Source organism: Solanum verrucosum, unplaced genomic scaffold, assembly GCF_900185275.1.
Source record: "Solanum verrucosum unplaced genomic scaffold, falcon-dt-bn FXZP01000278.1, whole genome shotgun sequence".
Taxonomy (NCBI): domain Eukaryota; kingdom Viridiplantae; phylum Streptophyta; class Magnoliopsida; order Solanales; family Solanaceae; genus Solanum; species Solanum verrucosum.
In genome coordinates this window covers 1,732,961-1,758,765 of record NW_026020332.1, presented here as the reverse complement: position 1 = coordinate 1,758,765, position 25,805 = coordinate 1,732,961, and the positions used below count along the sequence as shown (strand labels likewise).

General features: G+C 31.9%; 3 protein-coding genes across 3 annotated transcripts in view; 1 reads left to right on the top strand and 2 right to left on the bottom strand.

Moving 5' to 3' along the window:
• LOC125836467 (60S ribosomal protein L18a-2-like) overlaps window positions 1–25,805 on the top strand; it is a 115,808-nt gene that overhangs the window by 73,422 nt on the left and 16,581 nt on the right. The gene's annotated exons all lie outside the window — the stretch shown is intronic.
• On the bottom strand, window positions 20,032–23,289 carry LOC125836446 (F-box/kelch-repeat protein At3g23880-like). The gene is made up of 2 exons (XM_049515614.1): window positions 21,940–23,289; window positions 20,032–20,348 (listed from the first exon to the last, which is right to left on the bottom strand). Exons 1-2 carry the CDS (start codon window positions 23,253–23,255, stop codon window positions 20,297–20,299), a joined length of 1,368 nt encoding a protein of 455 aa, XP_049371571.1. The 5' UTR covers window positions 23,256–23,289; the 3' UTR covers window positions 20,032–20,296.
• LOC125836451 (GDSL esterase/lipase At4g10955-like) lies at window positions 23,701–24,996 on the bottom strand. The gene is made up of 2 exons (XM_049515620.1): window positions 24,835–24,996; window positions 23,701–24,753 (listed from the first exon to the last, which is right to left on the bottom strand). Exons 1-2 carry the CDS (start codon window positions 24,969–24,971, stop codon window positions 23,742–23,744), a joined length of 1,149 nt encoding a protein of 382 aa, XP_049371577.1. The 5' UTR covers window positions 24,972–24,996; the 3' UTR covers window positions 23,701–23,741.

Genomic DNA, 25,805 nt, shown 5'->3' with positions numbered 1-25,805 from the left:
TTAAATTTTAAATATTAAAATATTGAATTAATCTAATTTAATTTAACATTCAAAATTAGTTAAATTAACTATGGAGATAACTATTTTGTTTTTATATATCACCTGTTTTTAGAGTAATATTTTTTAAAAAGGATAAAATTTGTGTAATATTTTTAAAAATTGATCTATTTTAATTAATTAGATGTAACATATTTGCTATAATATATTAACTTGAATATTTTTGTTAATTTTTTATTTTCTTTAATATGAATAGTCTTTTTGAATTAAGAATCTGAAAGTAATATCTATTTTTATATTGATACATTTTCATGTGACATGTTTTGGATGAAAGCCCAAAAAGTTAGTTTATTTATAGGTCAAAGTCATCTCCGGCCCCTCAAAGTTGTCCTCATTATTCGTTTAGACACCTCAACTACACCTAGTACCTATTGAACACCTCTACCACCCCAGATTTGAACCGTCTAAGCATTTTTTTCCTACATGGCAAATCGTTTGTGATTCACGCAAATGGGGCACGTGAATTGTTTTTTCTCCCATTTTTTACCCTGCATTTAAGACATCCAACGTTAAAATTTTAACTTGGATATAAAATCCCCAATTCTTCTTCCCCCAAATCCATTTTAGAACCTTAAATCCCCAATTCTCTCTTTTTTCTCTAAATATCCAACGTTTCTCTCTTCTAAATCAAGTCATTTTCTTTTATCAAATATCGCAAAGTTCAGTGAATATCGAGGAAATCGATGTATGTAAGTGTGGTTATTATTGTCGACTGAAAACTTCGAGGACTCCATTGAACCCAAGTCGTCGATTTTTTGGATGCAAAGCATCAAAGGTTTGTAATTATTCGAACAAAAACTAATGTTATTGTATTAATTGAAAAATCAACATGTTTGTATATTTATTACTATTATGTGGTTTGTAGGAAAATGGTGGATGTGGCTATTTTAGATGGATTGATCCCTCACTTGAAAATGCTGATGAATCATCCTTAATGAATAGATTCATAGATGGTCAAAATCCGATTGATCGACTAAAGAGAAAAGTGAAAGAGCTTGAAGAAGAAAGGTATTCTTTGAAATTTCAATTGAATGAAAATGAAGAGAAGACAATGGTATTGAACAAGAAGCTCAAGCAAGTTAAACTCCAAAGGGATTGGGAAAATGTCAAATTTAACCGAGTTGTGATTGTTTTTCTTTGTCTGCTAACTATAAAATGGTTCTTTAATATTGTGTAGTTCAAGATTGTAGTACTTAATTGTTTTGTTTTGCAGTAGTTAGGAGGCTATTCTAGATCAATTAGTGTTGTACTTAATTGTTTAATTTTGCAGTAGTTAGGAGGTATTCTAGATCAATTAGTGTTGTACTTAATTGGTCTGCTAAGTTCATATTTTGTATCAAATTGGAAGCTTGAATGTGAATTGATCAGTGTCGAATTGATCAGTGTCTCTTTTGTAACTTTCAGTGTGAATTGATCAATGTCTCTTTTGTAACTTGCCTCTGTTTTCTTACTTGCCCTGTGTTCTGAAATTAGTTCTGGGATCGACTACTCTTATTGTCAAAAACACAAATGCATTGAGAGGTAATGTAGTTGTTGTTCAAAAAGTGAGCTAATAACACAAATGCATGGCTGGATAATACATAACACAAAGTCATGATTGAAAAATACATAACACAAATGCATGAGAGGTAATAAAAAACCATTGCCTTGCATGGTTCAAAAATACATTGTCTTGCTAATACAAAGGTATGGTTCAAAAATACATTACACGAGTGTTTAAAATAAACTAAAGAGTAGTTTGTTGAAGACCATTTTAACATGGGCCAAAATCATAACAACTTTCCAAATGAACTACTTCCAGTTTTTCCTGTTTGCTTTCATTTGTTGCAACTGTGAGGTGCCGACTGCATCTTTTCCCTTCCATTTTAGGCCATGAGGTTTAAAGCCAATGTCTATATTGGTTGGTGAAGCACTCTTCAATTTTGTTGGCCCACGTATAATCTTCTCACTTGATGTACCATGCTGTAATATAACAAAGAAAGTGTAAGATAAGGTAAGGTAAGATCATAATATGGCTATCAGAATATACACCAAAACAGAGTAAATATTTTAAGTGAACATATATTAAATATTTGGGCTCCAGTTGTAGGATCAGAGTAAGCACCAAAACCAGTTGCAGGCCTTTTGTTTCCTCTAGTAACAACAACAAATGAGGCAGAATTGTATGGTATCTTATGACCTGATAAAGGTGGCAGTTGACTAGAAGAACTATCTCTTTCAGTAACAAATGGGGTCCCTCTTGCATTAGCTTTTTTTCTTCCCAGCCTTCTTTAAGTCCCAACTTGAACCCTATTTTGAGGAGGTTTTGGCACAGATGTTGTGTCAGCACTTGACTTGATTGTGTAGTTGCATATGTGGTTCTGAAAGTAGAATGTGATGGACTCCCATTGTAGACTATAAAGCATCAATAAGGATATATGAATAACTTGTAGAACAATCAGAAAATGCAAATGAATTATTAAATTTAATCTTACTGATGTTTGTGTAGTTGCATATGTGGTTCTGAAAGTACAATGTGATGGACCTTCCATTGTAGACTATATAGCATAAATAAGGATATATGAATTACTTGTAGAATAATCAGAAAATGCAATTGAATTATTAAATCTAATCTTACTGTTGTTTGAGTAGTTCTTGGCACAACAGTGGTATCATCATAAATAGAACTTTGTTGAGAATAACTTTGTTGGCTTGAATTTTCTTGACTTGTAGGTTGAGAAGTGCTCCCGCTCCCATACTATGTCACCACAAAATAAAATATATGATTATAATATATATATATATATATATATATATATATATATAAACTTTAAGCAATTTACAAATGTGAATATGAAATATTACTTACTCTTGCACACACAGCTTTGTTATGACCAATTTTCTTGCATAGGGAACATGCCATCTTTACTCATTTTCTTGAAAGTTTCCCCCATTTTTTTGGCTCATCCTTACTCTTTCTTCTCTTCTTGTCGGGTCTGCCTGGCCTTTTTCTTGGTTTTGGAGGCTCTGTTGATGGATTTGTAGTTGCAGGCCACATCCTCATATTGGGAATAGGTTGGATGAAATGGATGTAAGCCTTGAGAAATGTTTTCTTCTTATACTAGTGCTCTACATGTTGATCAGGATCTTGATTCAAGTAATAATAATCACAAATAACATGAGGGCAAGGAATATACCTCTCAACATCCACAACCTACAGTCACAATGCTTCTTCTCCAAGTCAACAACAAATGAATATTCCCCCTCACTAATCTCAAAACCATTCAACTCATTCCATTGAACATTACAGTTATTTGAATACTCCTTGTTTCTTTCTAGTATTGCCATTGCCATAGGTGTAATGTCTGATATCCATGTTTCAGCAAATTTGAACATGTCTATATGTTTGTTCATTATTTTATGCCTAATATCCTCTAACATGGTAATAATTGATTTATGTCTAGCAGCTAAGATCTAGGAATTGAAAGTCTCACACATGTTATTTTCTACAACATCACACTTGGAGTGAGTTTGGAAAAAAGTCCTAGACCAATTTCTGGGATCATAATGTAGCAAGTCCTCTGTTATTTTCTTCTTATCTAGCTTGGACATTGCATGAACTTCTTCTCCAAACTTGACTTCAAAGGAGGCCTTTGAGCATCTCCAAAACTGTTTCCTTCTTTCTTCTCATTTTCAGTTCATGTCAGTTACTCCATATATGTCTAGCGCACATCCTTTTCTCAGTATTTGGTAATAACTCTAACAAGACAGGAATAAGTCCCTAACAAAAAATATGTACAAAATAAGTAATTGAAGTAGTACAGATCAAATTAAAACTAAAATATAAGAAATTGTGTTATCAATACCTTTTGCATATTTGACATTACAGTCAAACCTTCACCAGTTCCCAAGTTTAGATCAACAATTAAATATCTTATGAATCAGCTCCAACTATGTTTTGTTTCTGTATCCACAACTGCCTAGGCAACTATGTTTTGTTTCTGTATCCACAACTGCCTAGGCAATGGGATACATTTGATTGTTCCCATTCTTTCCAACAACAACTAATAGCTCACCCTTACAAGCTCCCTTGAGAAAACAACCATCAAATCCAATTATATTCCTACACCCCTCCAACCATCCTTGCTTAAATGCATGAAAACACACATAAAAATACACAAAAAGGTTTTTTCCTGGTTCAGTTTCCTTATCAATTTTTACCCAACAAGAGTTTCTAGGATTGGTTTGTTTGATCATATATGCATAGTCACATAATCTGGCAAATTCCACATTCCAATCACCCATGTCTTCCTTCATAATCCTCTGTTTAGCCCTGTAACAAAGAGTCTTACCAACATAAAGACCCAATGTCTTTCTAACCAAATCTTGAATTTCCCAAATCCTTATGTATGGTTGAGATTCAATTCTGTCCTTAAACTTTCTAGCAATTAACTTTGAATTACACAATTTGTTCCTGTTTTATGGAATATACTTGTGAACGGGATGACAGTTCTTCACAATGAAATCACCTGAGTCACTGTCCATGAAAGCATATAACAACCACTTACAATTAGCATTTTTGCACTTCACCCTCACTCTATGTTTTTCATTAGGTCTTAACTTTATCTACCTCATGTACTCTACAACATAATCTACCGCTGCTTTCCTGAACTGATTTGCACCCTCAAAGACCATTCCAAGCTCAAATATTGAAACTTCACAATCTTCATCATACCTAACTTTTTTGCTACTCCTTCTAGCAGGTATATCTACTCCCCTAACAACATCAACATCTAGTTGTTCATCACTCCAACAATCAGAGCTATCAATATAATCCTCATCTCCACCTAAATTTTCTGCATATTTGTCAGTTTTATTTTTCCTAATATCCTCAAAGCCTCTATATATACCACCAGCCTCTCCAACTGGTATTTCTTCAAATTCAGTAGCTTTTTTTCTCTTTTTTTGTTTCTTCTTTCTTGTCTAAAAGCTCTCAACTCTTCATCAATATCTGAACCATCTTCTGAAGGTATATCTAGATCTGAATCACTACTCAAGAAATCAGATTCACCTTCTCCACCTAAGTTATCATCCACACCCTCTCCACCTAAGTTATCATTCACACCCTCTTCACCAATGATAACATCAACACCCTCACCACCAAGGTTAACAACCTCACCTTCTCCACTTAGGTCAACAACCTCACCTTCTCCACCTAAGTTAACAGCCTCACCCTCTTCACCAAGGTCAACATCAACACCTTCACCACCTACATTAGTTAGATAGCCTCTAGGTCCTTCAGTGTCAAGTAAGGGTTCATCTAATACATGACATACAAATACTTCAAAAGTGTCCTCATGTTTTAAGTCTTTGATTAGGTGTAGGAGATGTTGGTCAGTTGTAATTAGGACCCATTTTTTATTCAATAAATCCTTCACATAAAAGCCTCCAACAGTTTCATACCCCAATTCTTTAGTATAATACAATAGTTTCAAAATGGAAAAGTGGTCCTTAATAATATACCCGAGTGCAGACGCATAGTTTCCAACATAAGTAGGGACATATATCTCAGATAAGATTTCACCATGGTAAATCTTTGTAAATATAATCTCCTCTATGATCAATTGTTAGCCCTACAAAATATCAAACAAACCCTAGCTTAAAATAACGGAATATACTCATATAACCCATACAACAATTAAAAAACAAAGCTTTAAAGCATATTTTCTGGGTAATAGTAAAGAAGGGACGAAATATTCGCAAAAATCACAAACCCTATATTTTTACAAAACCCTAGCCTTTTGGAATTCATTTAACAAAGCATGTAAAAATCATTAACAGTCCTAACTTACACAAGGAAATCTTCAAGATCGTAACACGAACAAGACGAATCCAACTTCAATCTGGAGGAAATCGCGAAGATGGAGAGCTTCGATTTGGAAGAAATCGCGAAGAGAGAGAGAGAAGTGTTCTGTCAAAGTTAACGATTTAGAAATCTTCCCCAATTAAGACATATACAAATACACGTCGGATACACGTGTTAGTTGTTAAATGGACATTCTATACACGTCGGATACATGTGGGGAACTTAAATACACGCACCACACAGTTTATGAAAAGTGATAAAAAAAATTCTTAGACAGTTCAAATCTGGGGTGGTAGAGGTGTTTAATAGGTACTAGGTGTAGTTAAGGTGTCTAAATGAATAATGAGGACAACTTTGAGGGACCGGAGATGACTTTGGCCTTATATAACAACTAATGGGGGGAAGCATGACATTTTGGTGTGATTTGACTCTTAAAATACTCAAATCTTTTTTCACTTTTTGAAGTTGCAAATCATTTACCATCTTCAACCTTTTGTCATTTTTATCACAAAAAAATATGCTATCAAAAGGTAAAGGAGAAATGAAAGTAAGTTTCAAGAAAACAAACATATAAAAAAGTTCCAGACCAACTTCTAACTGCATTTTTTTTCAACCTTTTGTCATTTTTATCGCAAAAAAATATGCTATCAAAAGGTAAAGGAGAAATGAAAGTAAATTCCAAGAAAACAAACATATAAAAAGTCCAGACCAACATCTAACAACATTTTTTTTTCAAGGGTATTACAAAGTTAAACCATGGTGAATAGAACTCAATAATAAAGGGTTTATACGAACGAATCCTTTAAATTTTGAAAGAGACACTTTACTCAAACATTAAAGAAAAGTTTTTTTTATTTTTTTAATTTATTTACCCTCCCTAGCAGCTCCCACCCCTTTTTGCTCTCTTGGTGACTCGAACTCGCAACCTTTGGGTTGGAAGTGAGGGGTGCTTACCATCCGAGCAACTCCCTCTCGTCTATATTAAAGAAAAGTCAATTATTGTTTAACAAATAAAAAAGATTCTTACTAATAGAAATATGAATGATGATGATAATTAAAATAATAATGATGAGAAAACGGTACACACTCTTAATACGTAGTTATTTTTAAGGTTAACCATGTTATAATAACTTGTAAAAAGTGAATATGACATCCCTTTGTTTGTGCAAGACGACTTTTTTGTTATTAAAAAAGATTGAAGTGTTTTGATAAAATAAAAGTTGAGTTAAAAGTGTATATTTCTATCTATTATATATATATTATTATTATTATTATATATTATTAACGCCTATCTTTGTTTTAGGGAAATCCTCTCCCCGTTCAGGCGGATGCCGCACCTTGCGCTTGTGAATGAGTGTGATAGATAACTCTTTGCTCAGCACGTGACTGTGTACCCCTAAAATGGAAGCTGCATGTCTTTGCCCGCTCCCGATTCATGGTGGAATCCATTGAATGCGTTGGTAAAGCACGGGATTACGGCCGAAAAGCGGAGGTTTCCACTAGGCGAAGGAGCTCACAAAATATCCTAACTCTCTATGGGCAAGAAGCAAGGGCGCAGCTGAGGGAATAACCAAGCACAACAAGTCAACATGTGTCCCAATAAGAATTATTATAACCAATATATTTATAAAAAGAAATGACATATAAAATAAAATGGAGAGAGTATTAGTTTTTGAAAATGGAAAAGGACAAAACACATATGAAATTAAAAGACGTAAAAAAAAGTTGGTTTAACTCTCAAACATAAAAAGTAACATATGTTATTAAATTTTTTAATTAAAAGTACTATAATTTACAATAAATAATAACTTAAATTACTATATAAGAAGAGGGAATAACCAAGCACCACAATCAATATATTTATAAAAAGAAATGACATATAAAATGAAATAGAGAGAGTATTAGTTTTTGAAAATGGAAAAGGACAAAACACATATGAAATTAAAAGACATATAAAAATAAGTTGGTTTAACTCTCAAACATAAAAAGTAACATATGTTATTAAAATTTTTAATAAAAAGTACTATAATTTACAATAAATAATAACTTAAAATATCTACAAGACAACAAAAAAAAGACTAATTTTTGTACTGCTTCTGTCACATAAATTAGGATTGGGATGATTTTAAAATTTTATTTTTGGTTATACATTATAAAATAGCCGAAAAATTGAATGATATAATTTTTAAAAAAATAACCGAATGAATCGTCCTATCAATAACCCTAATGTTACTTCTACTCTGTTTATTTTTACTTAAATTTAGAAAGATATGCTCCATTTCTACCCTCAATCTTATCGCTACATTTATTTGCTATTTAAAATTGAAATTAAAAAGACAAATAACAAATAAGTTTCTATATTAGCTCACTTATGAGCAAAATATATTGTAACAATCTTTACTAATTTTATAACAATACATAAACTATACTCCCTCCGTCCCATATTAGATGGACACTTCCAACTTTACACGGTGATTAAGAAATCATTAATACATTGGAAGACTTCACCATTTTGGCCTTTGTTTATATCAATGCACATTGAAATGAGTTACAAAAAATACACATACAATATAGGAATGGTCATATTAATTGTAGGGTTAAAATGGAAAAGAATTAATTAATTCTATCCTAATTTAATAAGTGCTCAAATAATATGAAAAAAATATTTTTAGTAAGATTCTCATCTAATATTGTACGGAGAGAGTAACAATATAACTTTATTAATGTTGGGCCTGGGCAGTGTCCGGGCTTTCTTTACTAGTATTTTATTATAGGGAAAATTGTATATAATAGCAAACTATTAATTCAAATTAAATGCTGTAAATATAGTTTGATTTAATTGTACCTCATAGCAAACTATTTCTATTTCACCTCTCTCCTGGTGAATCTCGCTCGCCACTCTCGTTCTCTCCCTCGCCTCTCTCATTTTTTATACAAACGCAAGTGAATAAAGTGCGTTTGTATTTGTATAAAGCGAGAGAAAATTGTATATATACATATATTTTCATTCCTCTCTCTCCCCTCTCCCAGATCTCGCTCGCCACTCTCCCAGATCTCGCTCCCTCACTCGCCTCTCTCACTTTATACAAAAAACACAAATTGTATAAAATGTGTTTGTGTTTGTATAAAGCGAGAGAAAATTGTATATATACATATATTTTCGTTCCCCTCTCTCCCCTCTCCCAGATCTCGCTCTCTCACTCGCCTCTCTCACTTTATACAAAAACGCAAATGTATAAAATACGTAAAAATTGTATATATACATATATTTTCATTCCCCTCTCCCAGATCTCGCTCGCTCACTCGTCTCTCTCACTTTATACAATTGATCTTTTTGTATATGTATACCAAAGCAGATTATACATCTGCTTTCTTTTGTATATGTATAGCGAAATATACATATTTATGTTTGCTATGGAGCGCAATTATGCAAACTTTGCTATAGCATACAAATATGAATTTTGTGTTTGCTATGTATGAAAGTTGTTCTTTATTTATTATATAGAAGAGTGAAGCCTAGGCCGACTAAGGGCAAATTAGTAATTATGCAAGGGTAAAATTGTAATTACACGTAATTGATATTTTAACAAAGCAAGTTCCTTTCCCTTTCCCTTCAAGATCGTTGTACATCTCTCTCATATATTTCCAGATTATGATTACTCCATAAAAAATCTTTCTTACGTCCTGACTACATGACTTTTCTATGTCTCTGAAGAAGCTTTTAGTTATCATGTGCAAGTAGATATGTTTGGCCATGCTAATTATATTAAATAGAATCAAGGAGTTGCTTTTAATATAGTATTGGAAATTGTCAACTTCTACCTTTATGAGAAGGAAGGAGATTGTTGTTTAATCAAAGTAAAATATGAAATAAGCGAGTATTTATTTTTGTAATCACGGTCAGCTTGCGCGCACATCTCCATCCATCAATTCTACGGGATACTTGTCAAGTGTCAGGTAAATCTGAATTTCTGAATGACTTCTGCTTGGATACAAACACTAAATGGTCATTGTCGTGGATAATATATGTCTATCAACCTGTGATTCATTCATAATTTTTAAGTCTGCTCTTGGGCATTAATATGATAGTTAGTGTAAGCAGCTAATAATAGCTCAATTAAACTTAGTTTTTGATTAATATTGATATTGTTCTTTTTTTAGAGTCTTTTGTTTATTCTTTTTTGAGAGGTGAATTAAATTCCTTTGAGGTCTATTTATAGTTAAGTGCTTGTTTGGACATTTAATACAAAGTTTTGGTTATCGAAGAACCTATATTGTCTATTGATTCCATTCTTGTGTCTATCTATTTATCTTATCTTATTTTTAGTTTAGGATTTCTTCTTCAATTTTCATATTGCATCAATATGAAAATTGTTGACTGGATCATTTTCTCATTAACAGTTGTAGTAGTATTAATGTGATCATGTTCAATTTTGTTGTGTGATCTGCAGCTGGAATATATTAATTAAAGATTCAAGCATCTGATCTCTATTCTTGTTATGATAGACAAATAAAAGTAGGATAAATCTTGCATATCCAATTGCTTTATTTGTATGTGCACTTTATAACCTCATAAACTTTTGACTCCTCAAGTCCAGTAGCATCAATCTGCAAACTCACATTGCATTATTATTGCTACAAACCTAAAATGTAATGAAACATATATTCAAGACAAGATTAACAGGGTAAAATAATTCTTTCGATAGTCAAAACAGACTTACTTGAACAGGTTTCACAAATCACAGTCTATGTACGTACATCGATAGATAATTCTGGCATTGGGCTCTTTTATTTGCTATTTTTTCTTTTATATTGATATCAAGTAACAAAAATTATAGTCCTTAAGTCCACACATTCATGTTTACAGAACATGAATATGGACTATTGTCTATTTGATTTTCTCACCATCAATTCATGTAAAGATAATCTTTGTGAAATATTTCAGTATGTCGATTTTTCTTAAAGAGTGTACTCGCTGATTGGTTTTGAAAGATGAATTCTTTAGTATTGAAACGAAATAGACATGAATAGAGTGTAATGATTACTGAAGATTTCAGCAATTGACTCCAAGTAGTTTGCAAATGAGGGGAAACCTATTTGAACTAATATGAGAATTCTTTGTTGTGTTGTCTATATTTAATTGTTACCTCTTTTGAGGAAGTTTTTCTTAATCGCAGGTCTGTAATTAGTACTCCCTCCGTTTCAAAAAGAATGGTCTGGTTTGACTTGGCATGGAGTTTAAGAAATTAAAAAAGACTTTTGAATCTTGTGGTCTTAAATTAAAGTTATGTCAAATGTACAAAATTGCCCTTAATCTTGTGGTCTTAAACATGCCACGTGGAAAGCTAAAAGTAAAATGTTACCAAAAAATGAAAGAGGTCATTCTTTTTTAAACTGACTAAAAAGGAAAGGAGGTCATTCTTTGTGAAACGGAGGGAGTATGATTTTCCTTGTAGTTCTGCACAAAAATTCTAGACTTCCTAATTTATACATTTATGCCATGTTTGTAAGGTCTCCAACCCATCATTACATCTTGTGTTTGAGTGGGAAAAATAAAACACACCTTTGACTGATAAGATCAGAAAAGAGTCTATTTACGTTCAATGTTGTTCATGTTTACATAAAATCGCAGTCTCTCTGATGTCCTTAATACTAATAAGTTTAACTCACTTGTGAAATAAAATCTTAAAGTTGTCTTAAGAATACAAAGCAAATAAAAAGTTATCTGAAGTGCAGTGTAAAGTTCTCATTCAGGAAGAAACTCAAGGAAGCCAAAATGCATTTCATAAACATGAAGTCAAACTATATGTCAATATTCAAAGTTGCTGACTTTCTATCCTTATAAAAAGAAGTTTTTGAGTTTCTATCTGCTTATTTACTTTTCTATTTAAAACTCAGAAACATGGAGAAAGTAGATTGAACAATGTACGTCATAGTAAAAAGTGCAAGATAAAAACTAAGAATTCAAGCAAAAGGGGAAACTTAAGATCAAAATTGGCATCTAAGCTGACAGGAGCAAATTTAAGACATATGCTTAGCTACATAACTATTGTTCATCCAAAAAATTCTTCTGATTCATTACCCCTTATTAAAGTCTGATCGCTACTCAGAAACGTCCCAAATAAATCGAAATTCATATCACTCTGCTCTACAATGCTAAGGTAGAAATCTGACCACTAAATATTGTTGTTGCTTGAAATCCAGGCAAATGTGTTGATGAGAGCATGCTTGCAGCTGTGTAAGTACCCATTTTGGCGTTGTGGGCTGTTTTATTGATGTGTCTTGTAAAAATGGATTTGTAATGGTTAGTTGATTCCATTACTGGAATTCGATTATAATTATTCATATTAGAAATTGATTTTAGGCAACTATTTGAAAACAATTCAATGAATTCTGATTATACAATTCATCCAAGTAGGAAGAACTGAAGTTGCTTACATTGTTAGAGGTAGTAGGCGATGCTTTTGTTTGAAGGGTTGCTTTGAAAAAAATAACATATTCCAATCACTATTTGGATTGTTTCTTGATATTGTTCCGGTTCTTGATTTTTTTGAAAGGCATTGAAAGATGGCAATGGCGATGACAATGTGAAAGTGTCGTAGCTGCTAATGTTGTTAGCAGCAGTATTAGGCATGGGATGTACTACTGATTTTGTTTGTGGGGTTGCTTAGAATTCCAAATACCAACCATTTCTTGAAGCCTTAACAAGTAATACATTCGTTCCATTTCACACTTGTTTTGGTTCTTGTTGTTCTGAAAATGTTGATGATGGTGTTAAAGTCTTATTTAGTACAACTTCCCATCTGTTTGGCTGAGCTTGAATCCAATGTGGGCTTTTGTTTCTCTCTGATCTATTCTTTTTTATCTTCTTTATTTATAGTTCAGTTCTTTCACTTTCTCTGCAGCAGGTTTGCTCTCTGTTGCGGTTAGTATATTTCTGCATTTGTATAGTTTTCAAGGTGTGGTAAGTTTTGCTCTTCTACCGGTTTTTTCTTATAAATAAATTACTTAGGTGTACATATTGTATTTTTACCTAAGTTTTTGTTTGTGACAAGTGACTACATATAAACATATTATATACACACTCAATTCAAACTTTCATATTCTTAATTTTATGCCTTATTCCTTAGAAAATATCCAGTAAAAAAATAAAAAGATGTCTTACAGGAATCATAGAATTATAAAAAATATTTGCTAATAAAAGGGCGGATTATATAGACAGACTATTGCCACCTCACAAGAAAAATCTCCATCAACAATACAACAAAGTGGAAATAGTCTAGATAGTTTTCTGTTGAGAAAATAGACAAATGCCTTCCTAACATATTATCGAATTCTTAACTACGCACTTATACTTTGCGGGGACCCTATTACCCCTGAACTTTTTAAAAACAAAATATATACCACCCTAAAACTAGACAACCATATTCTCAACATGTAGTGATGCACACTCGGTCTAATAAATAGTTGATCACCTACACTGAAAATAGCAATAGTAATAGCAAATGCATTTGCTGATAGAATAGATTGATACAAAATTTATGTATGTAAACCGTTAATTCACTCATATGTTTATATCTTGGGTTGAAATAATTTTGTGGCATTAAAGTCTTGCTAATATGAAGGGAGGATATCACCTATCAAAACATGCATTATAATATTTTGTTACAGTTGACAGATAGGAGTATAATATAAATTATAGGAACCACATATTATAAGTACTAAATAATATATTATCCCTTCTAGTTTTCTATTTATCAAAAATTCCTTAAAAATGATGTTTGCGGGATACATAACATTGTGCACGGGATACATTAGGTTTGATACATTCCACATAGCGGGATACATAGCGTTGTGCACGGGATACATGCGGGAAACATAGCATTGTGCACGGGATACATAGCGTTTGATACATTCCACATAGCGGGATACATAGCATTGTGCATTGGATACATGCGGGATACATAGCGTTGTGCACGGGATACACATGTATTGGCTGTAAAAAAGGTGGGAAATCTTTATGTATCTTACAAATTTTATTAATTGGGGGAAATAAGAGATTTTTGAAATTTTTGAAATAAGTAGGGATAAATGGATATTAAGGTAAGTAAAAGAGTGTAGTTAAATAATTTGTCCTAATTTTTATAAATCACAAACTGTTGGGCCCATGTTGTGCATGGCCAATACTAGTATATATATATATATATACATATATATATATATATATATATATATATATATATATATATATATATATATACTATATATAATAAATGGGAATATCTACTACTTATATTCTTACAAAAAATAATAATTGAATGGCCAAATACAATTGAGAAAAGTTTTAGAAAGTATAAACCAATTCAAATACTTATTTGTTGGCTATCAGTTAAACTGATTTTGAATTTTAAAAAATATATATATTACCAGAGCAAGGGTCAAAAATGCTCTTATTCCACCTATTCGATCAAATTGTCGTTCGTTCCACCTATTATAAGAAGAAAATGCCTTTGACATAAAATATAAGTATAAAATACTCGATACGTCTCAATGTCCACGTGAATGGTGTGGGTAAGAGGGAACAAAGGTTGAACCTTTGGTTCACCCATCTAAGGACTTCTACAATTACTCCATTTTGTGGAACCAGCGCCAAGTTTCGATCATTAATAGTTTGGTTTTGGTTTAACTAATAAAAAAATGCTTATAAGATAAAGATATATGACTACTTCAATAATTTGACGCGAAAAGACAATAATGTAATTTTACAAATGCTCATAAAATAGAAACAATAATAACTGACATGAAAAGAACTATACAAGTGTAACACAAAGAGAAATATGGTTCTTACTTTAGGTTTTGACGTTTTGTATAATGTGAAGTTGTGAACTCAGTCATGAAGTGTGAATTGAAGGCTAAAGGGCAAAGATAATAACTAATAATATATTGAGATTAATATGTAATATTTATGTATGTATAAAATAATGAATTACTACAGTTTAATTAATTTATTGATTTATCTAATAACCCAATATAAAAAAATCAAAATCGAACCAATAATATATGTAGTCGTTACAATTGTTGGTGTGCTGTTTTAGACCTAATGAGTTGTTGAGATAAGTCTTAGAGCTCGTTTGGATTGACTTAAAAAAAGTAACTTTTCAAAGTGCTGTAACTTATTTTTAAAATAAGTAGTTATGTGTTTGGATAAAAGTGTTGCAGTTGAAAAAAAAAGTTGTTGATGTGTTTGGCAAATAAGTGTTGGTAAACACTTTTTTTATCAAAATGTCTGAAATACCCTTTAAGTTGTTAACATGATGAAAAATTGATTAATTTAAGGTTTTTATACTTTAAAAAAAATTAAAACAAAATTAATTTATATTTTACATCCATAAGTAATAATATTTTCCTATCATTCACATATTTCTTTAACACCATAAATTATTTATAAGAGGAATAATAATAATACTCCCTCCGTCCCATTTTATGTGGCAACATTTGACTGGGCACGGAGTTTAAGAAATAAATGAAGACTTTGAAATATTTATCAAATTGCCCTTTAAAATGTAGACTCACTTTTCTCTCTCCTCATAAATGTATTGGAGTATTATTTTAAGATTAAGTGGGACCTAAAAGGGTAAAAGAGGAATTGTATCTTTAAATACTTACCATATAAGGAAATGTGACATTCTTTTTGGGACTGACCAAAAAGGAAATGGTGCCACATAAAATGGGACGGAGGGAGTAATAATAATATAATAATAATATAATAAAATAATAATAATAATTATAATAAAATAATAATAATAAAATAATAATAATAATAATGATAATAATAAAATAATAATAATAATAAAATAATAATAAAATAATAATAATAATAATAATAATGATAATAATAAAATAATAATAATAATAATAATAATAATGATGATAATAATAATAATTAAAAAAATATATATATATATAATAATAATAATAATAATAATAATTCAATATGGGCAATTTGGAAATTGTATAAAAGAATTAAGGGCAAAAAGATAATATATTTGATCAACATAAGAGACATTGATCAATTCACACTGGAAGTTACAAAAGAGACACTGATCAATTCGACACTGATCAATTCACATTCAAGCTTCCAATTTGATACAAAATATGAACTTAGCAGACCAATTAAGTACAACACTAATTGATCTAGAATACCTCCTAACTACTGCAAAATTAAACAATTAAGTACAACACTAATTGATCTAGAATAGCCTCCTAACTACTGCAAAACAAAACAATTAAGTACTACAATCTTGAACTACACAATATTAAAGAACCATTTTATAGTTAGCAGACAAAGAAAAACAATCACAACTCGGTTAAATTTGACATTTTCCCAATCCCTTTGGAGTTTAACTTGCTTGAGCTTCTTGTTCAATACCATTGTCTTCTCTTCATTTTCATTCAATTGAAATTTCAAAGAATACCTTTCTTCTTCAAGCTCTTTCACTTTTCTCTTTAGTCGATCAATCGGATTTTGACCATCTATGAATCTATTCATTAAGGATGATTCATCAGCATTTTCAAGTGAGGGATCAATCCATCTAAAATAGCCACATCCACCATTTTCCTACAAACCACATAATAGTAATAAATATACAAACATGTTGATTTTTCAATTAATACAATAACATTAGTTTTTGTTCGAATAATTACAAACCTTTGATGCTTTGCATCCAAAAAATCGACGACTTGGGTTCAATGGAGTCCTCGAAGTTTTCAGTCGACAATAATAACCACACTTACATACATCGATTTCCTCGATATTCACTGAACTTTGCGATATTTGATAAAAGAAAATGACTTGATTTAGAAGAGAGAAACGTTGGATATTTAGAGAAAAAAGAGAGAATTGGGGATTTAAGGTTCTAAAATGGATTTGGGGGAAGAAGAATTGGGGATTTTATATCCAAGTTAAAATTTTAACGTTGGATGTCTTAAATGCAGGGTAAAAAATGGGAGAAAAAACAATTCACGTGCCCCATTTGCGTGAATCACAAACGATTTGCCATGTAGGAAAAAAATGCTTAGACGGTTCAAATCTGGGGTGGTAGAGGTGTTCAATAGGTACTAGGTGTAGTTGAGGTGTCTAAACGAATAATGAAGACAACTTTGAGGGGACGGAGATGACTTTGACCTATATATAAACTAACTTTTTGGGCTTTCATCCAAAACATGTCACATGAAAACGTATCAATATAAAAATAGATATTACTTTCAGATTCTTAATTCAAAAAGACTATTCATATTAAAGAAAATAAAAAATTAACAAAAATATTCAAGTTAATATATTATAACAAATATGTTACATCTAATTAATTAAAATAGATCAATTTTTAAAAATATTACACAAATTTTATCCTTTTTAAAAAATATTACTCTAAAAACAGGTGATATATAAAAACAAAATAGTTATCTCCATAGTTAATTTAACTAATTTTGAATGTTAAATTAAATTAGATTAATTCAATATTTTAATACTTAAAATTTAAATATTAAAAATTATGATAGAAAACCACATCTTAAAAGTGTTGGTCAAAATTCATATCATTTGATTCTGTAACAAATATTTTGGAAGGAGTACAATATATATATATATATATATATATATATATATATATATATATAGTTTTAAAGGAATAATAATATTTTAGTTAGTCAAATAGTGACAAGTTACATAATTATTCGCTCATTCCGTCTCATATTAAATGATTTATTGCTTTTCATTTGTTGATAATTAATTTAATAAATTAACAATTAAATTAGATGGATAATAATTTTTTTTACAAAATAATCTATCATACTAGAAATGAACCTTTTTAAATTTTAGATTGGTTCCAGACTTAAAACTGTCAAAAAAGGCCGGCCCAAGCCTCGCGGGCCAAGGATTTGAAGGGCTAGGGTTGGCCGGCCCTTCATTTGGTAGGGCCTGAAAATGCTCAACCCAACCCTAGAAGGGCCGAGGGCTAGGGCGGGCTAGCCCTTCTTTTTTCTTTTTCAAACTTATAATTCTATAGCATCAAGAAAATGAGAAGATTTTAAAATCAAATATGACAAACAATGTTGTTGTTTCAATAACACTAGCAAAAAACTACTGTAATTAACATGTATCTCGCATACCAGATACGCGAGCGAGATAAGACAGTGACAAGCAAGATGGGAGGGAGGCGAGGGCGCGAGATTTGTCTATGTATCCTAGATACATGCGAATCTACTTGGATATAGTGTATCTAGAACAAATTAACTTAATTTTGAGTCCATATATTTCGAGATATATGTATCTGAACGTACCAAAATCTGGTAAGATTTATAATATTACAACATAGCATGTATTTAAGTAATTAGATTATATACTAGTGAGATTATTGTAAGTTATCCTTAAATAAAGAGTTTTGGCCCATGGACCAACCCGGCCCCGATCAAGCCTCAAGGACCAAGGGCCTATATGGATCGGGCTTTTAAGTCTTAGAGCTCGTTTGGATTGACTTAAAAAAAGTAACTTTTAAAAAGTAACTTTTCAAAGTGCTGTAACTTATTTTAAAAATAAGTAGTTATGTGTTTGGATAAAAGTGTTGCAGGTGAAAAAAAAGTTGTTGATGTGTTTGGCAAATAAGTGCTGGTAAACACTTGCTTTTATCAAAATGTCTAAAATACCCTTTAAGTTGTTAACATGATGAAAAGTTGATTAATTTAAGGTTTTTATACTTTAAAAAAAATTAAAACAAAATTAATTTATATTTTACATCCATAAGTAATAATATTTTCCTATCATTCACATATTTCTTTACCACCATAAATTATTTATAAGAGGACTAATAATAATAATAATAATAATAATAATAATAATATAATAATATAATAAAATAATAATAATAATAATGATAATAATAAAATAATAATAATAATAAAATAATAATAATAATAATAAAATAATAATAATAAAAAATAATGATAATAATAAAATAATAATAATAATTATAATAAAATAATAATAATAATGATAATAATAATAATAAAATAATAATAATAATGATAATAATGATAATAATAAAATAATAATAATAATGATAATAATGATAATAATAATGATAATAATAAAATAATAATAATAATAATAAAATAAAAAATATATAATAATAAAATAATAATGATAATAATAAAAAAATAATAATAATAATAATGATAATAATAAAATAATAATAATAATAATAATGATAATAACAAAATAATAATAATAATAATAATGATAATAATAAAATAATAATAACAATAAAATAAAAAATATATAATAATAAAATAATAATAATAATAATTCAATATGGGCAATTTGGAAATTGTATAAAAGAATTAAGGGCAAAAAGGTAATATACTTGGTCAACATAAAAGGGCTTTTAAGTTAAAAAAAAAAGAAAAGAAGCTCCCCTTCCCTAGCTTTTAGCTTTTGGCTTAAAATAAGTCATTTTTGACTTAAAATAAGTCACTTTGATAATTATCAAACACTCTAATAAGTCAAAAACTGACTTTTAAGCCAGTTTGACCAGCTTAAAAGCCCATCCAAACAGGCTCTTAGTTTTAAATGGACTTGAAAAATTCTATTCCAATCCTATCCCAATAACAGGTTGGGTTGGGACGACCTTAGTTCCAGTAATATCTAAGATTCTTTTTTAATCAACAAAACTAAAAAGAGAAAAAACATAAGAGGTCTTTTTATTATTTGCACTTGTAATAGGACTAATGCAACATAAAAGAATGATATCCATTTTCGAAGAGGTGAAGGAGGAAGAAAGAATATCCCTTCCCCTTTACTAAATCATAGTCCTGAATAGTTCGACAGATAAATTAAGTTGACGTGATGATACTTTTGAGACTGATTGGATCTATCCTGGACAACTAAGAGATCTTTCTAGGGTACACACAACTTCTTGTAGCTTGTCGCTCACCTGGACCAAAAAAGAACTTGCTAATTTTTCAATCAAAATCATTTTATCTCATGCTACTTGCCAAAAATGAGATTAGGATAACCAAATTAATGTAATCTTTGTCTAAACTTGAGTAAATAAGTCATACTCCCTCCCTCTTCACATATTAATTAAACACCTTTACCCAATACACATGAACAAATCATCGTTGACACAGTGAGACCAGTTCACATATGCAAAAAAAATACCAAGTACAGGGCAAACATTGGGTGAAGAAGAAAGGCAACATAAAAATAGATGTTACGAATCGAAAGAGAACTCAAAAAAGTATTATACCACAAACATGAATTCACCAAAAAACTAAAGACAACAAAAAGTTCTTCATGCCATCTCTGAGGTTACTGGTTAGCCAAAAAGGAGCAAGCAATCAAGGTATGATGATTTCTGAGGGTTGTCCCATCAAGAACTTTAAGCAATCCCTACATCATCAAACAAAAACAAACTTTGTAAGTTTCTCAAAATGAGTTAAAGTTTATCGATGTAATGTGAAAATTCAACATTTAAGATGTATGCAAAAGGTAGAAATCCTACAAGAAAGCATGTTTCTTTACTATTAGCATCTACAGTCTACACTAACTGCAATATTTGAACTACTTAAACAATATCCGAAGAACAAAAAATCCTATAAGAAAGCCTGTGTTGTTACGAATAGTATCCAGTCATGAACACTAACTGGAATATTAGAAATACACCAACCCAAAGAACAAAAATGTTCTACTAAGCTGTAAGTAAAAAATGCAACTCCCATCAAACACTCTTTCCATATTATCCACAAAGTACTAAAGGAGCTACTTCCATGCTCTCCTTCTCTTCCTTGCCGTGCTTGATATCACTTAATTCACTTCAGACACACTCCACAGTCTACACTATAGAGTATATAATAATTGTCTACAGATGCCAAAAGTATGACCGGTCAATTCGTAATTCAAAGATTGATAGACAAATTAACAAAGGAGGAAATTAGCAATTGAATAAAGGCAACAAATATTCTAATACTTTCATCAGTAATGAGGGAGGGAAAAAGAGGGGAGGGAAAAACAATTGTCTCATAGAAGATAAGTAAACCAGTTCAGGAGTCGAGGTTAATAAATTTTCTGAGTTTCCCTTGCTGAAAATTATCATAGCTCTACAGGATCGATATGTTATTACTTTTTTTTTTCTGTGACAAAAATGACATAATGTTGATTTCCAAGTTCCATATATTCTTCTGTTTTCGAGAATGACAAATGACAAAAGAAAAAAATGAAAATGAACAAAGGTCCATATATGTCAAAAGTTCCATATATTCTTCTGTTAGTATTTCACATGTATCATTATTGATTCAAAGTCCAGCTTAAAAACTAAAAAGCGCCAAGACCAGGGAATACAGTTCTCAGTATGTGTTCACCCTTTTTATTAAATCTCAAAGATTCTTCCGCAAGATCAATAGAACTCTATATTTTTTTATAAGGAAAGGTCAATAGAATTGGACCAATGTTTTCTTACATAGTGCTATTGGCTAAGCCAGTATGTGTCTCGACTAGTTCACAGAGCAGTTTGTTACAACCACAAGTACATTTGCTGGGGACCTTTGCACTAATGCTATTATGGAAGTATTATAGTAAGAATGAATACCTAGGATACATGTTAACTTCTCAACGGATTCTCTATCATCTCTTCTTCTTCTTTTTTTTGGTTTTAATTAATTGGTCTATGTTATAGGTTAATAAGATGGTTAGAAATCTGAAAGAAGCTAAGAGCAGCACTAATACACAAGCATCTCAACCAACTGAACAGAATTAACTAAAGTAATCAGTAGACTTAGTTCACATAGTAATTAACACATCAGAGTTAATGTGCTAAGTTCCCGGAGTTCCTGTATAACAAGTTCACGAGCACATAAAATAAGAAAATGAAGCAATGACAACATCTAAAAGTGGGAGCTGAGAACCTACACATAGCAAGTATATATAATATATGTACTTATGTAGTAACATAAACTGGAGTATAATGATAAATTGATCATCAAACCTTGTGACTTTTTTGCGCGCCAATTTATCTTGAGCATCTTGCTTCTTAACAGGTAGCATCCCTCCAATCAGAAATAGGCTCTCTGAATAATCAACAATCACATATGATCCATCCTTATTATTATCAAAGCTGAATTTTTCCTTGATTGAACTAGTTATGGGATCACACAAGAATATCACTCCATTTTCATTCTTAGCTACAATGTCACCATTCCTCAAACAACCCAATATTAGGTCAAACCCGACTAACGGTCCAACACTGTATTTCTTACTCCAACCATCTACATCATCCATTACCCAAACATCCATATGACAATCATCTTTATGATCCCAGTCTAACATACAAAGAGAACCCTCCAATTCCACAAGATATTGATGCTTCTTACACCTTCCTATCGAAGGTAACTTCTCAAACACTAGTTTCCCCACATCAAATCGCACAAACACAGCACGCGATCCGAACTTATCAGGCATACAAACCAACCAATACGCCACCCCTTTAACAATCACATTGCAAGTAAACTCAAGAATATGAAAAATCATCTCATTTTTCAGCTTCTTCCATTTCCCACTCTTACTCGAATACATCTCAACATGGTTCGGGACTGCATACATTATGCCCACACAAAAGATTCTCAAGATCAGCAAATCGTTTTGTTGGAAATCAAAAGCCATTCCAATAGACGCCAAAAAGTGCAGTCCCTGACGGGGCAAGCTATCAGTGAGCTCCACCATCTTATACTTCCTCATCGCCGGGTTCCAAAGGGTAATCAGTTCACCCCATGGTGGATTAAAAAGGCAGATAAAGCCATTGCAAGGACCCACAATGTACATATTGGGGAAGAAACAGGGGAAGGGGCTGTCCACCTGGACAACTGATTCCGGCGGATTGTATAGTGAGACTACATGATGATTAGACTCGTGATGACGGCTGCCTATAAGAATAGATGAACCGGAGAACTGCAAAGAAGAAGAGTGACGGAAATGGGAGGCGATGAAATCGGGTTTGGAAATGAGGTTTCGCCATTGCTTGCTAACACACCTGAATCGTAAAAGGGTTTTGACAGGGAGACGGGAAAGGATGTTAGAGATGATTTCTCTTGGGAAATAGAAGTGGGAAGTTGGTTCTGGTTCTGCTGCAGCTCTGCATTTTGGTTCTTTTGAAGTTCCTTTTCCTTTACCTTTACCTTTCTTCTTCCCATTTCCTTTGCCTTTAGGAGGCATCTCAGAAGCAGGAAAAAGGGTTTTTTGCGAAATCACAGTAACAATCTTAACAAAGAAGAAGGGTTTTAGGGTTGCGAAAATCAGAGCATGCATTTGTCTTTTGTGACAGAACTGGGGACTCGACAGAGACCTGCAGGTTTTGGCATCAGCTCTGAATAAAGGAAGGATACAAGACAGAATTTGTACTGTATTCTGTGATATTGTTGGGATGAATAATTATATGATTTTTCAGCGTTACATAATCTTACATATAACCAATATTTTGTTTCGTGCATTTTTTTAAATCTATTTGGTATTAAGGTATGTATAATTTTAACATGCATTTACATGATTAAAGATACATTTGCCTTTTGTGCCACAACAAACAAGAAGAAATTGTTGTGCTGTTCAATTCTGTATTTTGGAACACAAGCCAAATTTATATGCAAGATCGAAAATTTGATTTTAGCAAGTCAAATGTTTATATAAGAGCTAGGTAACTCAATTCATTCATAAGTCAAATGCAGAATCTCAAGACTTACAATCTCTTATCTTGAAATTTCAATATTTTTACCAGTCCAAATTCAAGTACACTTGAGCCTAGCCTTGAGTTTGTTTTGGAGCTTGAATGGTGTACAGGGAGTTGAGCTGCCTACTTATTAGCATGCTGTTATTGAGAGCCATTTGAAGTTCCAAGTCATCAGACCACCATTGTTTAAGCCTATGTGCCTCAAGAAACCTCTGCTTTGCCTTTGACACCACAAAAAGCTTTACACCGGTTAGCGCATTTCCACCAGGTTTTACTTCTTTCTCCTTATTACCAATATTGAAACTATTGTTTTGTACTCCATCTGGATAATTGTAGTAGCAGCATATGTAGTCACTTGTGTTAACATACAAATGAGGCATAGGCAGCATTTGCTTAAGCTCTGAAGTGATTCTTGATTCTGTAGATTCAGCTGCATCCTCCGCGATGCTCTTGCTTTGATACTCTGAGTTTGAAGGAAGCATTGATTTGAACCTTTTCCACACAAATCCAGCTTTTCCACTCAAGATTCTATAACTCATGGCCAATGAAACAGATGGTGGATTGAAAAGATGTGCTTCTACATAAGTTCCTTCAGCAGCTAACGCCTTGTATACCTCGAGAGCAAAACCAGCTCCTAATGAGTGCCCTGTGATGGACACATTTTTGCTCCCTTGCTGGTTGAAGATGATTGATTTTAGAGCCGATAAGAGTCTTTCAAATCTGAAGGATCCCTTGAGACTTTCCCATGCTAAGTAACGTAGATCATCCTCGATGTCTCTCCTTATTGTGGGGTTCTTCAAGAGTGTTCCTCTGATGGCTAATACCACTTTTGGTGCACCAGTTGGTCTTATTGGTATAAAATCAGCCAGGGCTGCTGCTTGATCCCACTCCAAAACTGCAGCAAATATCGAACCATCTCTTTCATCTACAAGGGGTTCAACCAGTTTGTACTTAAAGGGTGTCCACCACTGTGGTGCAAGGGCAGTTTCTAGGCCATACCTATTTTCTTGTCTGTCTAGTTCAAGCAAGTATGCTGATTGTACAAAACAGGCCATCACTACTCTTTTGTAGCTTTCGTTCTTCCTGCACATTCTATACACCATTATAAGTAGTACAAGGAATTGAAATCTAAACAAAGACATGAAATGATAAACGGAAACCAACCAACTGGAGCTGATGAGTTCTCTCCATCCGGGAGAAGAAATGTGTCGAGGACCAAATACATGGAAGGCCTTGGGATGGTACTGGAAAGAATGGTTTCTCTCCATGGAATTCTTTCTGAAGGACCAATATGTTCTCATTTAGTCACTTCTTTTTTCTTGAGTTTCTTAATAAGGTGGAGGTTGTATGTAGCAAATAAAATATGACAAACCAGCCTTCATAAAAGAGAAGAAAATACACTTCCCAACGCCTAAAAGGGAATCACTTTTGCATTTCATATAATTTGTATATGGTATCGGATACCAGTGAATTAATATGGATTCTTCTGCCATATCTTATACATATTATAACAAAATGCAAGTGCTTTATCTTGGTAAAGAACACTCACCCTTGCAAAATTAGTCATGTCTGATCTTATTCTATTCCTATAGATCAGCTTACAACAGAATCTGATTCTGTTTTGCTCTGAATGACCTAAAAAGAAAACTAGCATAATGCTCTAGGAATACATCTATATATATATATATATAAATGGTTTCTTTGTCCTAATGTTTCGCATGCACTTTCATTTATATTATCTGATGAACATCTTATCGAATATCAAGGATAGGACGAAGATCCACGACATCATTAAATAAATGTTTGTCGAGTCTCTAAACATTTTGATCTCCTATTTCCCTTATCCTACTCGGTTCTGGTTCATGAAAATTTTATTTGAAAGCGATCTCTTTGAATCTTTCCTTATTGGAACGAATCTGGCAATAAAATAGGATATCATAACTTCATCTTAATTTGACAACCGCCACACCAATATCCTGGGAAACCTGGTTTAGGAAAATGGACAGGTGAATCGTGATTGCCTTGTCCCCTTCTATCGATTTTATTTGAAAATATTCAACAATATTATATTACTTAATATTATTTTAGTATAAGAAATTACCCTAATTAGATATTTCGTTACTTCTAATATCTGA

Coding starts and splice junctions, on each gene's coding strand:
- LOC125836446 (XM_049515614.1), bottom strand. CDS start 23,255: ATGCATGCTCTGATTTTCGCAACCCTAAAACCCTTCTTCTTTGTTAAG. Junction 20,349..21,939: donor GCGCGCAAAAAAGTCACAAG/GTTTGATGATCA, acceptor TTGATGATGTAG/GGATTGCTTAAAGTTCTTGA.
- LOC125836451 (XM_049515620.1), bottom strand. CDS start 24,971: ATGAGAACATATTGGTCCTTCAGAAAGAATTCCATGGAGAGAAACCAT. Junction 24,754..24,834: donor GAACTCATCAGCTCCAGTTG/GTTGGTTTCCGT, acceptor TAGAATGTGCAG/GAAGAACGAAAGCTACAAAA.